The sequence below is a fragment of the Tachypleus tridentatus genome, chromosome 10, assembly GCF_004210375.1.
Source record: "Tachypleus tridentatus isolate NWPU-2018 chromosome 10, ASM421037v1, whole genome shotgun sequence".
Classification (NCBI taxonomy): Eukaryota; Metazoa; Arthropoda; class Merostomata; order Xiphosura; family Limulidae; genus Tachypleus; species Tachypleus tridentatus.
In genome coordinates, this window is record NC_134834.1 from 74,305,409 (window position 1) to 74,320,603 (window position 15,195).

Here is a 15,195-nt window from a genome sequence, read left to right on the forward strand (position 1 = left end):
TATTGTTTACCCTAAGGTTGTTTATTAGAAGGTTTTGGAGCATAGATATGAGTATTACTCATTAATCTGTTTTGCAACTATATTACTTTCAAAATAACAAAATATGTTGATATAATTTAAAATAGATATTTTTAGAATAATATACCAATTATTTGAATGATAATCAGTTTGAGAACTTCAATTACTTGCTTGTAGGAGGTGAAAAACATATTAGATTACAACCAACCAATATTCACTAGTAATATTGATGCAACCATGCAGACAGCACTTCTTGTTTTCTCTCTCCCCCTTTGCTAGGTATGGATATAACATTTGAATTTCCATAGATTTATAGGTTTCTGTTTTTTAGTGTTGCCAAAGCCATTTTTTATGTTGGTGTAATTTTAGTCTTTAGGGATTAATTCTGTTAAATTTTGTACCTTCTAGCTTGTGAAAGTTATTGTGAAAGTTGCTACAAAGACAAGCCTTATTGTCGATCTTGCAAAAATGGCAAACTTCTTCAAGAAGAGCGCTGTGTGGATATGTGCAGTCGTGGAATGTATCCTACTAAACAGGGGTACTGCATTCGTAAGTATTGTTTTATCAAGTTTTTGTATGGCAACTTTATAGTAATGCTGCTTGAGAATGATTGCTCCACGTGTGTTTTTTTTTTGCTTAGTAACTAAGTACAATGTTCTTAAATGCTGTAACAGGGTTAAAATTATACTTATGAAGCTTGAGTAGTGATTTTAACAGTAAAAAAACATTATAATATTTAAAATTTACAGTAGATGGTGGTAGAATAATTTCATTGATATTTAATTTGGAATAAATATTTTTATGCAACTTTTACAATATGTTAGTTTCTTTATAATGTAACATACAATATTTTCTTCAGTATATTTTGAGAATAAGCGTTTGTTTGAGCTTAAGTTACAGTAATGCTTAATTTTGTTGGTAGCATGTCACCCCTTGTGTGGAGATTGTACAGGTCCCTTGTCAACTAATTGTACCAGCTGTTATTATGGTAGGTTCCTCCGTGAACAATCGTGTGTAGAGGAATGTGGGCCAGGGTATTACAAAGACACTGATTCTAACACTTGTCAAGGTTAGTATTTATTTTCTCAGCCTAAAATTAATTTGTTTGTAGTTAAACATGATAAATTTATGCATTGTAAAGTACTTTTATAGAAACAAGCTCACTTCTCATTATTTTACAGCTTGTCACCCAACCTGTCGGTATTGTGCTGGAGGCCAAGCTTTAGATCAATGCTTATCATGCAGCACTGGACATCTGGTTACATACCCTGGTGTCTCTTATGGATATTGTTTGGATGACTGTCCTGACAAATATTTTCTGTCCTATGAAGGAAAGTGCAAATGTATGTATTTAGCTTTAAGTTATTTAATGTACAACATGCTGGTTTTAAAATTTCAATAGATAACAATTTAGTAGGCTTGATATACACCTTTCTAATCAGCTGGAGCTTGAAAAACAATCATTTATTTCAATAGAAAACACCATCAAAATATATTTTAGCTAATAGGTTATCTTTGTTATAATTAACATAGAAAAACAATTTAAAATGTGTTATCATGTACTACTCACTTAATAAAATTATTTTTTACTGAATTACAAGTGTGATATTCTAATTTTAAAGGCAATATTATTTAATTGTGATTAGAAAACATTTTTCAGCTTTTGTTTGTGTTTATCTTATCAGCATGCCATGAGAGCTGTCAAACTTGCCTTGGATCAAATATAGATGAATGCTCAACTTGCAAATCTCCAAAAATGCTAAAAAATGGTCTGTGTGTAGAAGACTGTGGGATAAGTTTTTATCATGATGCAGGCATATGTCGAGGTAGAGTATGAAGTATGAACAGGTTGATGTTGAACACAAACTGTATGTTTCTTATCGACATCACCAGTCTGGCTTAATTATATCTGTTGTTTATATTTATGCTTTATTTCTTTGTTATGACTGAGCATACTATTTGTGTAATTATCTGCTATTTGTTACTCTTTAAAAATTTAATATACTAGTGTATATGGTATGCAAATAGTTTGTGGAGGTCATAAAGATCCTGAAAAGTCAGGAAATTTTGTAAACAGATTTTCAAAGATGGTACCACCTCCTCTCGTTCAAAGTTATTTCAATCCTGGTTTGCCTTCTAAGCAATATTAAAAAAAAAATTTCACTAACAGTGCACCAATCTTGTATACATTTTCATTTCTGTGCTATTTAAGAACATGTGCTGATCATGTGACTATCCTCCACTACTCATACTGCACCATACTGGCACAGTTAGCTCCTTCACTTTCTCGATTGGCATCTAAGTACATGTATTTTAACTTGTTCTTCACCTGTATGATTACAAAATTTTGAGTGTGCTTGATCATAAATTTGTATCAGTGTCAACTTGAAGTTTTGACATTTGATTTGACATTTCATTTCTGCTCGTTTTTTTTTTTTATACTCTGTTTTATGGATTTTGATTTGTTTAAAGGAATTTGAGATTTTATATGGTAGATGACGGAATTCTTGTATTAGTAGAAAATGGTTCTAACATGATTTCCCGCATGTCAGAATCAACAAATTCTGCTGGGGAATCACAGGCTTTAGTTCTTCAGGAGTTCAGTTCTTATACTCGATCAACAATTTCTTATTTTCATGTTATGATTGTTCGTGACAAAGGATATAACTACTGTGTGGAAATTTCTTTTTATGACACTATCCAACTGTTACTGTTCCTGCATGTAATCTGTTGAATAACGTATCTTTCTTTTTCGCAGGATGTCTGTAGTAACTTTTTCAGTGTGTGTTCCCCACTCTCAGTTGGTATACTCATGTGTAGTGACTTTGTGTACTTGTGAGGATGAATCAAATTTCCCACACTCGATAATTTAGTTCTTTAATGTTTTTACTGTTCAATATTTGGTAAGTTAGATTTTTAAAATTCTTGTACCATTTAAGTTACTTCAGTTTACATTTGCATTTATAGAGTGATTATTACTTTATTTTCCTTTAATTTGTTGGTATGTTTACTGGTTTTTGTATGATCATTACTGTTTCTATCTTGGTACCTTTGGCTTATTATGGAAGTGTGTTGCTTTGTTATTTTTACACACACACTCCACCCACCCACTCGCTCGCTCGCTCGCATGCACGCACGCACGCACGCACACGCGGTGGCTTGACAGGGACTCTGTTATAGCGGAGGTTTCCATTCCTATATTATGTCACAGGTCTTGTCTAGTCACAGATGCTTCCTTGGTAGGTTGGAGGGTTTTCCACGATTCCCATGAGAATTTGGGTAGGTAGTCCATTAAAGAGATTACTATCTATATCAGCATCCTGAAGCATTTAGGAGTTCATTGGGCTCTGTATCATTTCCTTCTGCTCCTGTGGAGATGGGTGGTTCTTTCATTCTGACAGTTCTACTGTCATCAACAATATCACCAAGCAAGGAGAACCAAGTCTGATCTCTGTGTTTTCAGTCTCTGGACCTCCTGTATTAGACCAATAACCATGACATGATGGTTTTGACGTGTCATATTTCCGGAATTATGAATGTTGTGGCTGATCATGTATCCTGTCCCAACAAGGTTTTCCCCACAGATATTTCTTCAGGTATTTCTGTGGATGTGTTCTCAGCTGGAAACACTGCATATACATGCATTTGATATTCACTGAAATACCAAATTTCCTTCCATTCAATCTACAGTTTCTCACCTCTCAGCTCTAGGTGTAGATGCTTTCAGTCAACATTGGAGGAGTCTTCACCTACATGCCTACCATTCAATCAGACTACTCTTCAAAGTCATTTTCCTTATTCAAACCACTCCTTGCTATGTTCTGCTAATTGCTCCATATTGGCCAGCTGAGACGTAGTTCTCTTTGCCCTGGCCCTTACTGAAGCAACAACCCCTGTCATTACCTCCATCTTGTTTTTTTCTTTGACAACCACAGTAGGATATATTTCATCCAAAGGTTACCCAACTCTGTCCTTATATGCGGCTCTTTTTTAGTCCCTTGTCTTAGTTTATACTCACCCCTCATGTAACATTTTTCCTTGTCCACACCATTCACTCTTTCCCTTCTCTGTGTGCCAGAGATATTCTGTCTTTCTTCATTGTTCCTGAGTATCCTGTCCTTCTGTTCCTCAAGTGTTCCAGTTCTTTACCTCGTTGTTTGTTCAGGGTTTGTTGGTTTCAAATTTTTCTTGTTATAAAACTGCCCTGTTAAACAACTCTTATTCTCTTGCTTCAAAATAGTTTTCTCTTTCTTGGTTATATTCTTCCTTTTGTGTTCCTTTTGTCTGGTTCACCCATTATGTTCCTTTATTCTGCTAAATTGGAGGCTCAGTGTTATTTTTTATGCCTTGTCCAATTCTCTCTCTGAACCAATTGCAATGTGTCCTTGTACCATTTTTTCCTTCAGATTTATTTTTTCCTCTTCCTGGCATGTGTTTGTCCTCATTCTGCTATTTATGCCATTTCTATTTCCTGTTACTGCATCCATTACCATTCCTTGTATGTTATCCTTTATCTATGTTTGGCCTTCCTTCTCAGGACATTACTGACCTGGGAAGGTTGTTTGGCCATTTCTCCTATTTCCTTACCTTCCATTTCTCACCTGCACTCTAATTTTGGTTTGGGACAACTACTTTGTCTAGTTTTTCTTGTTGTGGTATTTGATTCATACTGTGTCCTTTCATGTTTGCCATTCCTGTATATTTGTTTCCATGTATATTCTCTATTTCCCATGATCTATCATCTATTACACTTGCCAGTTGTGTTCATCAACTCATATGACTGGTGTATTCTGATGTTTCCATGGAAGGATGCTCTTTACATAATGTTTTTTTTTCACTAATTTCATCAACTACATTTTTAGGTGTTAGAAATGTTTAGAGGGCAAACCTGGATCAAGATAGTGGAGGTAAGGATCTATTGGAAATACATTTTAGTGTAAGAAAATGTTAACTTTTAGTACTGTAAATCATGTAAAATCAATTTTTTTTTTTTATCAGGAAGTCCTGGAAAAGTCCATAAAAGCCTTAACCCTATCATTACAACATCTCACCCATATTTATTAATGTTAATTTATACTACTATGTTTATCTCAATTTCACAAAAGCAGTTTTTAGAAAATGTTAGTGGTCAGTAAGACTTTGAACCATATGATTCTGTTGGCAAGTGAACTGGTTTCATGTTAATATTACTGGATTAAATGTTGTTAGTAGAGTTTTACTTAAGACTCATTTGGTAGAAATCTCAAGTTTTGAAGTTTTTGATAGGATGAAGAACATATAGATATTTTGCAATTATCCTAATTCCATCTTGAGCATAAACACATCAGAAAATAAGTTTTATCTTATGTTTTACATACGTTACTGTCTAAAATTCATTAATAAAAATGATAGCAATGCAGTGAAAAGTTTTATAAACCTAATCACCATGCACGAAATTAAATGTTTTTGGCCATTAAAAACAGTCTATCGCCTTATGTCTGATTAGGTCGGTCATTATTCATACAGTGATTGATCTAGACTAAGATGTTTTTGGGACATTTTTAGACCCCATTACAAAATGTTTTGGGACATTCAGTACTGTAAGTTCAGTAATTCGATGTATGTTATTAAGATTATTTTGTTTCTTTTGTATTTGTTTATTTGTTTCAGATCTAAAATGAATAAAATTATTTAATAAATGTTTAATGAGTCTACTTGAAATAATCGTGTCTTGTGGTGATTGATACACATGAAAGCACTCTTGATGACAAAATTATTCAGAATAATTATTTTTATCAATATCATTTAAACATAAGTGTTTTATCATACAAGAACACTTATGGGTTGAACTTCACATTGAAATATTAAGGTCTTATTGAGTGAAATATTTCCAATTATTTAAAAAGTTCTTTGTTAAGTGGAATTGTGGCATTAAACTGAGAAAAGTCTAAAAATAATGTAATGCAACTACATGGCAGGATCATAAAATTTACAATATTATTAATGCAAACAACACTATGAGAGTTATCTCATTAACAATTTGAATGTGAATCTATGCTTTGTTGGCATGATAATGCTATAATATATGCTGAATAGCACATATAAGTTCACTTGTCCAATTGGTAGGTATTATTTTGATTTTGTTTACATGCTAGAGAAGTTATTAGCTCTGGCCAAAGCACAGTAATTGGTTGAAAAAAGATGCACAAGATTATCACTTGTTATTAAACTGAAGTTGGTAAGAATTGAAGTATACTTATGGGACTGTAAGTGAACAAGTGTTCATTAGTGTTTTGTTCAGTAATGCAGTCATTTGGAATTCTTTTTAATGGCTTTCTTCAGTTTTTTTTTGCTTGACTCCATTTTTTTGACAGCTCATCTGTTACTGTTATTCATTGAATATTTGCTACAGCTGTTACTAAATGTTTTATAAAACTTGTTAAAACATTAATTATTTAATTCTGGTGGAGCTCACATTCTATTCAGATCCAGAAATTAGATCCTTAAAATGACAGTTTGGTCTTAGAATGTTTTATTATTATCCTGTGTGAACAGTCTATGTAAGTTTCAGTGAAGTTAAATTTTAGTTTGATATTAATGAAGTTTCATGAAAGGAGCATAAAAAAAGTAAGGTAGCATAAATTTAATGACTTTTTTTAGCTTTATATGAATTAAGGGTAGAAAGAATGTTGTAAGTACTAGATGAAGCCTATAAGTTCTATATTAATTAAATGCAAAGAAAATTATATGTATAAGACAACATTTGTTCAGTGAAGTCATTAGTTCCATAACAATGAGTTTTGAAAGTGCACAGTATATATATGTGGAACTAAGTGTATTTTCCTGCAGTCATGAGTTTTGTATAGGTTGTAAGAAAAATACTTTTTAGACATGTATGATGTTTCAATTACTGGTGTGATCATTCTCATTTTGGTGCATATCAATTATTGAAGCTTGCAAGTTATAAGCTTGAAAGATACTAATAGGTATACATTGAAGTGAAAAACTTGCATAAGATACTGTGTATAATTATACTTTTGAATGTTTTTTTTAGCATGTCATCCAAATTGTGCCACTTGTTATGGATGGGGAACAGATGAATGTACTAGATGTCATGGTGATGTTAAACCAGTGTATGGGAGGTGTCAGATAAGCTGTCTTGATGGAACATACTTGGACACTGATGGGATGTGTAAAGGTTAGTGTAAAATATATTTACTTTAAAACTGTAAGAACCTTCAATAAACATTTTATTTTGTAGTTGATATATTAGTCAATATTACTTTCAGAAATTTTGTTATAGAAGCGTTTACAAAGGGTACTTAATCATATAGATACCACGACTTTATGTAAACAGTACTAATTACTTTACATGTTTAGATTGCCACCGTGACTGCAAAATGTGTGTTTTGAAACTGGGTGCATCATCTCCTGAATGCATAGCCTGTAAAGATGAAGAAAAATTTCCTCAAGGAGGAAGGTGTGTGTCAAAATGTGACCAGGGTTTCTTTCTGAATAAGCATATGCTTTGTGAAAGTAAGTAATGCCAACTTTTAAAATATAGAAGTACCACATGATAAACAGTTAGAGATATTAAATCAAAAATTACTTCTGTTGATTTTTATACATTTAATATGTGTTGTTTTTTGTTAATAATCGTATGAAATATCAAAGTGAATTTTAAAAATATTTTACATTCTTCAGCTTGAGGTATTATTACTGTCCTTTAAGAAGTTTAGCTTAGATGTGTAACAATAAAAAAAATAATTCAGTGACATTACCATTCTCATTTATTTTGGATTTATGCCCATTTATAAACATACTTTCTTTTACCTTTAATTCATTTATATCTTGGTCTCTGGCTATAACCTTGAAGAAATTCTTTCTTCAGGAGTTCTTCACCATATAACAAATAAAATCAATTTTTCTTTATTTGTATTAACTTTTAAAAAGTTGTGAGAATGTTTTATTGCTTATCACAGTCACTTTTAAGAAAAATGTTCTTTGTTCTTTTGAAGGTTTTTGTTGTAATCAGTAAAATAATGTTGAAAGCTGGCTTTATTTACTGTTCAAAAGTTTAATATTCAAAATATAAACACATACGTGTGTGTGTGTGTATATATAACATTTGGTATGTAGATTTATTTTTATTCAAAGCTTAAAACAATTCTTTTTGTATGTAGATGAAATTTAGACCACTTAAAATCACATCACAGGACTTGCATCTGTATAATGACTATTCATAGCATATTCTATATAATTTGTTTTTGAAATTACGAAATAAAAATTAATAATCGTCTTTTTACAGGGTGTCATCCTTTATGTTTGACATGTGACACACAAGGAATTGATGGTTGTACCTCGTGTCCACCATCATCTGTACTTTCTCATAATGGAATATGCTTGAACACGTGCTTGGAGGGCTATTATAATGTTGAAGGAACTTGTCATGGTAAGGTATAGAATTAAACAAATAGAACCTGTATGTTTTCAATTTATCATTGCATTAAATAAAGCAGTGTTTGCACAGTAATGATAGCAAAGTTAGATTTCTTAATGGAGTATTTCAGTCCTACATTTCAATGAAAGAAGTCTTAAAAATTAGTTAAAAGGATTGAGAAATTTAAAATGATATTTTGTAGTAGTTTTTATTATTTAATCTATCAAATCTTCTATTTACTGATATGTTTATTAAGATAAAGTTTATTGAAGCATTTTATATAGAGTTTGAGTGAATTTTAAACAATATCTCATTTTGGTTTTAAAAAGTTTTTTATTTAATATTTTATATCCTTGCTGAAAGAAACTGATTGCTTTGTCTCTAGCCTGTGACTATAACTGTTTAAGATGCAGCAAAGAAGGTCGATGTGAACAGTGCCAAGATAAGCTGGTACTTCAGTTTGGAGAATGTGTGGCATCCTGTTATGCTCAGTATTATATTGATCACATTTCAAGAGAATGTAGAGGTGAAATGTTTTGAATATTTGTACAAAATTATTTATAAAAATAATTATGAAACAAACTCAAAAGCAACAGTAATAAATAAAAAGTTACTTTTAAATATTACAGGGCAAGGGGTTAATTTTCTTATTGAAGCTGAATGGTTCATCTGTTTTTAACAAATATTTTTATTATGTGATAAAGTTTTTAGAATATAGTTTTGGAAATAATTTTAAAGAAAAGAATTGGTATCTTGTCTTGTAAATAAAAGTTTTTGTTGAAAATTATATTATTGTTCTTTTATTTGATTAAACTTCATCCATTCACTTATGGGTAATCATATCTTTCATAGAGTGTTCCTGGAACTGTAATACTTGTAGTGGTCCTCTTCCAAATGACTGTTTATCATGTATGGGTGAGCTGTTGTTGCAGGATGGTGAGTGTCGTATTCACTGTAGTGAAGGCTACTACCAAGATGGCTACCTATGTAAAGGTAGGTTATGTTGTTTCTGTTTGAGTTATCTCTGTATATTGTTTTTGATTAATTATTTGATTGGTTAATGGTAGACTTTTGTGAAAAGGGCTGCTAAAATTTTAATGCACATGTTAAGGCTATCAAATGGTTAATTGTATTTAAGTTTTAAAAAAGATTTTGGCAAAAATAACCAATAAAACAAAACAAAAACTAATTGATCATGAATGGTTGTGGGGTAAATACTTTAATTTGATTTAATGATAATAGGGCTTTTTTTTAATAGAAAATATGATACAATTCTACATATTAAATTTAAGAAAGTAGATGTAGTTAATCTGTGTACTCTTTTAAGGAGGACTTTCTTTCATCAAGGGTAAAGTGAATGATTGAAGATCTTTCTTCCAAAAACTCTCAAGTTCGAATTAACTGTTACTCTATGTGCTTCGTAAATAACATTTTCATATTGTGGATGAAAAATATATCGTATTTATTGTCAATTATATATTGTTAAGAAATCTGGGGTTAAAATATTTCTAGATGGAAATTACATGTAAGGTTAAGGAAAATAAATATTAAGTGTGCTATAAACAGTTACCTGAATTATAAAAGAAATAGTAAGTGACAAACTTGGGTGAAGTAAAAGTATTAGGTATTTTTCAAATCTGGATTTTGATAAAGACTAATAGGTACAATTACAAATTTGGAAAAAACAATACCAAGTGCTGTTGAAAACGTGAACAATGTTTGGAAGCAGGGTTAAAGGAAAAATATTAAGTATAGTTAGCATGAAGTTTAGGTTCCAACTAGGTTAAGACAAAAGAAATAAATTTAATGTAAAGCTTAGATTATAGGATAAAAATAAAAAAGAATAGCTAAACTTTTAAGTTATATGAAAAATATTTGAAATATTTTATTTACATACAATTTTCTAATTCAGCCAACGGAATTCAGAAGACTAACTGATCAACCATTACTTATGAGGGTTCTTTTTGTTACATAACTTAATTGAATCTGTATTTGAAAAAGGTTAATTCTAGATCTTCAGAACCAATTAAAGCAGCATAAATCACAGAAATTTCTACCCAACACTGTTTAGTTTATTAATAATCTAAATTTACTGTAGTTAAAGCAAAATTACTGTCACTTAAGAGGAAAAGTGGACATAAACAGAAATATATCTGTATATTTTGTTTATTTACAATAAAAATGATTCTGCTAACCTTATAATTTTTATTCTGAGTAAAACGTTATGTAGAAAAAGTCAGGAAGGTTTAAAAAGAAATATGAAAAGGTGCGATAACATGCTTTAGTTTACAATAAAAGGTATTTTTGAGTATCTGTTGTGTATAAAACATTTTATGGCAGACTTTATTGAATGTTGTATTCTGAGATTTTTGGGCTACAGGCTTTATTCTTTATATGAATATCACTCACACCATTTTTTTTAGGTTTAGGAATAAGTTAAAATCTTTTCTTGTGTTTTGTAGCCAGAAAGTTAGCAGTATTAGTTTGAGTATTCATGCTGTCTAGCATGGCAGGTGGGTAGTTAACAATTAAGCTTTATAAAAATGACTGAATAGTTAGGTTATCTCAGTAAAAAAAAATAAACCCTTTTGAATGGCATAAATTATATGATCAGCAATTAGGTAATTTCTAGCATTAGGTATAACAAGTATGTTTGTTTTTGTTGAAAACGTTTAAAAATAAATTGTGTTCTTTTGACATGCCACAATGATAGTGTAAAGCAAAGTGAGTCAATCAGGTAAGAATATTTTATTAAAATATTAGTTTTCTTTGGGAGCTTCTTTGTGGAAAGCTGTGAAAGGCCAGTTACTTTTAGTAAATTGTTTATAGATTTAACTGAAATATATGTGTGAAAGTACTTTGTAAGTGAGCAAATTTTTTAGTGGAAGAAAGTAATTGTTGCAAAATACCCTTCGGTGTGGATTCCTGTATGTGGTGATGGGACCTCCCAGGGAAGGTTCTTTCAGTTTACCTCTTCTGGGATCTAAACATCCACCCACATGTTTGCCGTGCGTAGCAACCCGTGAAGAGGAGGAGAGGATCCTGGTGGTTGAGGGGTCCAACCCTAACATACCACTTTGACCTTGAATTCTTGTAGACGGGCAGCTTTTGGTTGGCCCCCCTTGGGTCAATCGGCTGGTCCACTTGGGCTAGAGTCAACCAAGTACGAGTGTTGGAAGTTCTCAACGGGTGTTGTGGACATTGTGTCTGATGCTGGTGTTTGGGTATAGTGTTCACGAAACCCTGGCATTGCTGCAATGTCCTTGCATGACATTGTAGTGTGTCCCCTCATAGGGCTCCATGGTGGGTGGGGTCAGTGGGTACCAAAATTTTCCTTTTTTCCTATGGATCCTGTGACAAAAAATTTAAATAAAATAGTGAATAAACAGTCAATAGGTAAATGACCACATCTTGAAGACTCTGAGCAGCAATCTTCAACATCTGTAACACCTTTACCTCATTTTCTTATATTACATTCTCTTTCAGAAAAACCTTTAGAGCAAATGTTCCCCTTTTTTATTCAGAAGGGACTAGAAAGGTTCTAGTGACTTGCTGGCTCTCCAAAGTCAGTAAAGAAGCTTTGATCTGGAGACATATTGGTTGAAACATCCACATCCCAACACAGAGAACTCCTCTTGAATTCAAAGGTAATTGGGGATATACCTATTGAGGTTACCTCTCATGCTACCTTGATTTCATCACTAGGAGTATTGTTGAGAGGGGTTTGAAGAACGTCCTCGAGTCAGAGATTTTTGCAGTCTCTCCACTCTGGGGAAGTGCTGTTATTGATAGGAGGGGTCGCTCTGTAGAGCATATGCTCTCTACTCACAATCTTTCTCTTTTTCAATACTGGTTCTTCCACTTATTTTCATGCACCTAGTCAGCCCTTTACTGCTATTGATCTCTTGGTTTGCTCCTCTTCATTATTTTCCCATTTTTTCATGGAGGGTTGATAATAATCCACTAGTCAGTGATCATTTTCCTATACTTTTGAGAGTGATTGGCCATGGTCAATGCCACCCTACCCGTGTGCCCTTGTGGATCAGGCAGACTGTCCACTTTCACTGCTCTCACAGAACTTCATCCTGCCATCGTGAATCAGCCATCAATAAACGACTGTGTGGCAGCGGTAACTGACTGTATTATACAAGCAGCAGCTCAGTGTATTCCTAAAACCTCGACACATTTTCAATGATATCCTCGTCCGTGGTGGAATCATGCTTGCCACTTGGCACAGAAGGCTCAAAAACAGGCCCGAGATACTTTCCGTAGATATTCCACACTTTTGAACCACATCGCTTTTCAAAGGGCCCGTACACATGCTAGGTGGGTAAGACGTCAAAGCTAGAAGGAATCTTGGATTAAGTTCACAACCAGCATATCTTCTATTACCAGTTCCAAGATCATATGGGACAGGATTCGAAAGGTCAGTGGGCACTATAATTCTGTCCCCCCTCTCCATCTTACTCTCTGATGGCCAAAAGGTAGCTGATGTTTGGAGCATCGCCGATACTCTAGGTGAAAGCTTTTGCCAGGTATCTAGCACTTCTGTTTGTTTCTCCATCTTCTTGGCCATCAAGACTTGGGCAGAGCATTCACCTCTTTCCTGTCGAACTGACTGTCTCTTTGACTATAATTGTCCCTTTACGCTGGTGGAACTGAAAATGGCCCTTCATTGGTCTGGCAGTACATCTGTTGGACCTGATGATGTACACTGTGACATGCTGTGCTATCTCTCTCCTGCTACTCTTGATATTCTTCTCATTGTTTTTAACCGAATCTGGCAGGAGAATGTTTTTCCTGATGCCTGGCGCCAGGCTATTATTTTACCTTTCTCTAAACCTCGGAAAGATCCCAAGATTCCTTCAAACTACCGTCTAATTGCTTTGACGAGCTGTCTCTGTAAGACCGTAGAGAGGATGCTTAATGCTCGTCTTTTTTGGTACCACCCAATGTGGGTTCCGACAACAGTGCTCCACCATGGACCACCTAATTCAACTGGAAACGTCAATCAGAAAAACCTTTCTTAAACAACGTCTTGTATCAATATTCTTTGACAGTGAGAAGGCTTATGACACAACATGGAGGTATGGCATTTTGCGAGACCTCCATATATATATATGGGTTACGTGGCCATTTACCCATGTTTATTAAAAAAATTTTAATGGACAGGAGATTCCAAGTTCGTGTGGGTTCAACACTTTCCCATTCTTTTGTACAGGAACTTGGGGTCCCTCAGGGCTGTGTTTTAGTGTCACACTTTTCAGTATAAAGATAAATGCCATTACTGAACAACTCCCTCTCACTGTTGCAAACGGGCTCTATGTCGACGACTTTCACATTTAATGTCAGTCGTCGAACATGAGATATATTGAGCGGCAACTACAAACTGCCCTCAATCGTGTACTGAAGTGGACTACGGCGAATGGCTTTACTTTTTCTCTCTCTAAAACCGTTTGCATGCACTTTTGCCACCAACGGGGTATTCACCCTGATCCTGAACTCCGTATCGGTGAAGTTTCACTGCCAGTGGTCCCCGAGACCAAGTTCTTGGGGCTTATCTTTGACCATAAGCTGACCTTTATACCACACTTAAAACAGCTACGAGTCAAATGCACAAGAGCACTGAACATTCTCCATGTGCTCTCTACCGCCAGTTGGGGAGCAGATCGATGTTCTATGTTAAAGATATATTGTACTCTTATTCGATTGAAACTCGATTATGGATCAATGGTCTTTGGCTCTGCCAGACCCTCAGCCTTAAAGATGCTGGACCCCATTCATCATCAAGGACTTCGACTCTGCACTGGGGCTTTCTGCACCTCCCCAGTTCAAAGCTTATACGTAGAATCTCATGAACCTTCTCTGTATCTTCGTCGTTTGCAACTGTCTTCACTATATTCTTCGAAACTTCATTTCCTTACCAAAGCATCCCACCTGGGGATGTGTTTTCCTTCCTCAGTGGGCCTTACTTTTTCAAAACAGATGATCTGCCATTGCTCCTTTTGGCCTTCGCATCAAGGTGCAATTGGATGAATTGGGTCTGTCCTTGGATAACATTGCAGAATCCACTGGTCAGCCCATCCTCCCCATGGTTTATTACAGCCCCCAAATGCAACCTTTCTTTAAGTCATCTGAAAAAGGCAGATACTCCCGATTAGAAGTACCTTCTTTTATTTACTGAACAACTTTCAAACAATCATTCCATTCCAATTTGTATGGATGGTTCCAAATCAGGTAATTCTGTGGGCTCTGCCATGGTTTGTTGCAGTTTGGTGGTTGCACGCAGAATCCCCTCTGCAGCTTCTGTATTCACTGCTGAACTGTACGCCATATCTCTTGGCCTGGATCATGTTGAAGCTGAGCAGTACTCTGACTGCACTGTTTATACTGACTTGCTTAGTTCTATACTGGCCTTGGAATCGCTTCACGTTGGCTCACACTCTGTTCTCGTTGATATTCAAAACAAACTGGTCCATTTCTCATTAACATCTACTTCTATCCAGTATTTCTGGATACCAGGCCACGTTAGTATTTGCAGGAATGAGCTTGCAGACACGGCAGCTAAATCTATCTGCTCTGGCACTATCACTGCTGTGCCTATTCTGTACATGGACTATGGTCCTGTATTCAATGCTTGGCTCTGTGCCAGCTGGCAGTCTACTTGGAGTGAGCAATGCAACAACAAGCTTTTTCAAATAAAACCCTATATTGGGCTTTGGCCTTCTATCTTTCGTTAGGTTCGGAAGGAGGAAGTT

At 34.4% G+C, this 15,195-nt stretch overlaps 1 protein-coding gene across 1 annotated transcript in view; it reads left to right on the top strand.

Annotated features, from left to right (window-relative positions):
* Positions 1 to 15,195, top strand: part of LOC143228381 (extracellular matrix organizing protein FRAS1-like) — a 206,217-nt gene that overhangs the window by 79,195 nt on the left and 111,827 nt on the right. Inside the window, exons 16-24 of the mRNA XM_076459646.1 lie at positions 427 to 567; positions 941 to 1,087; positions 1,200 to 1,361; positions 1,704 to 1,844; positions 7,052 to 7,195; positions 7,378 to 7,533; positions 8,306 to 8,449; positions 8,823 to 8,963; positions 9,290 to 9,430. Of these exons, the coding sequence (XP_076315761.1) occupies positions 427 to 567; positions 941 to 1,087; positions 1,200 to 1,361; positions 1,704 to 1,844; positions 7,052 to 7,195; positions 7,378 to 7,533; positions 8,306 to 8,449; positions 8,823 to 8,963; positions 9,290 to 9,430 (1,317 nt within the window). The remainder of the gene's footprint in view (positions 1 to 426; positions 568 to 940; positions 1,088 to 1,199; positions 1,362 to 1,703; positions 1,845 to 7,051; positions 7,196 to 7,377; positions 7,534 to 8,305; positions 8,450 to 8,822; positions 8,964 to 9,289; positions 9,431 to 15,195) is intronic.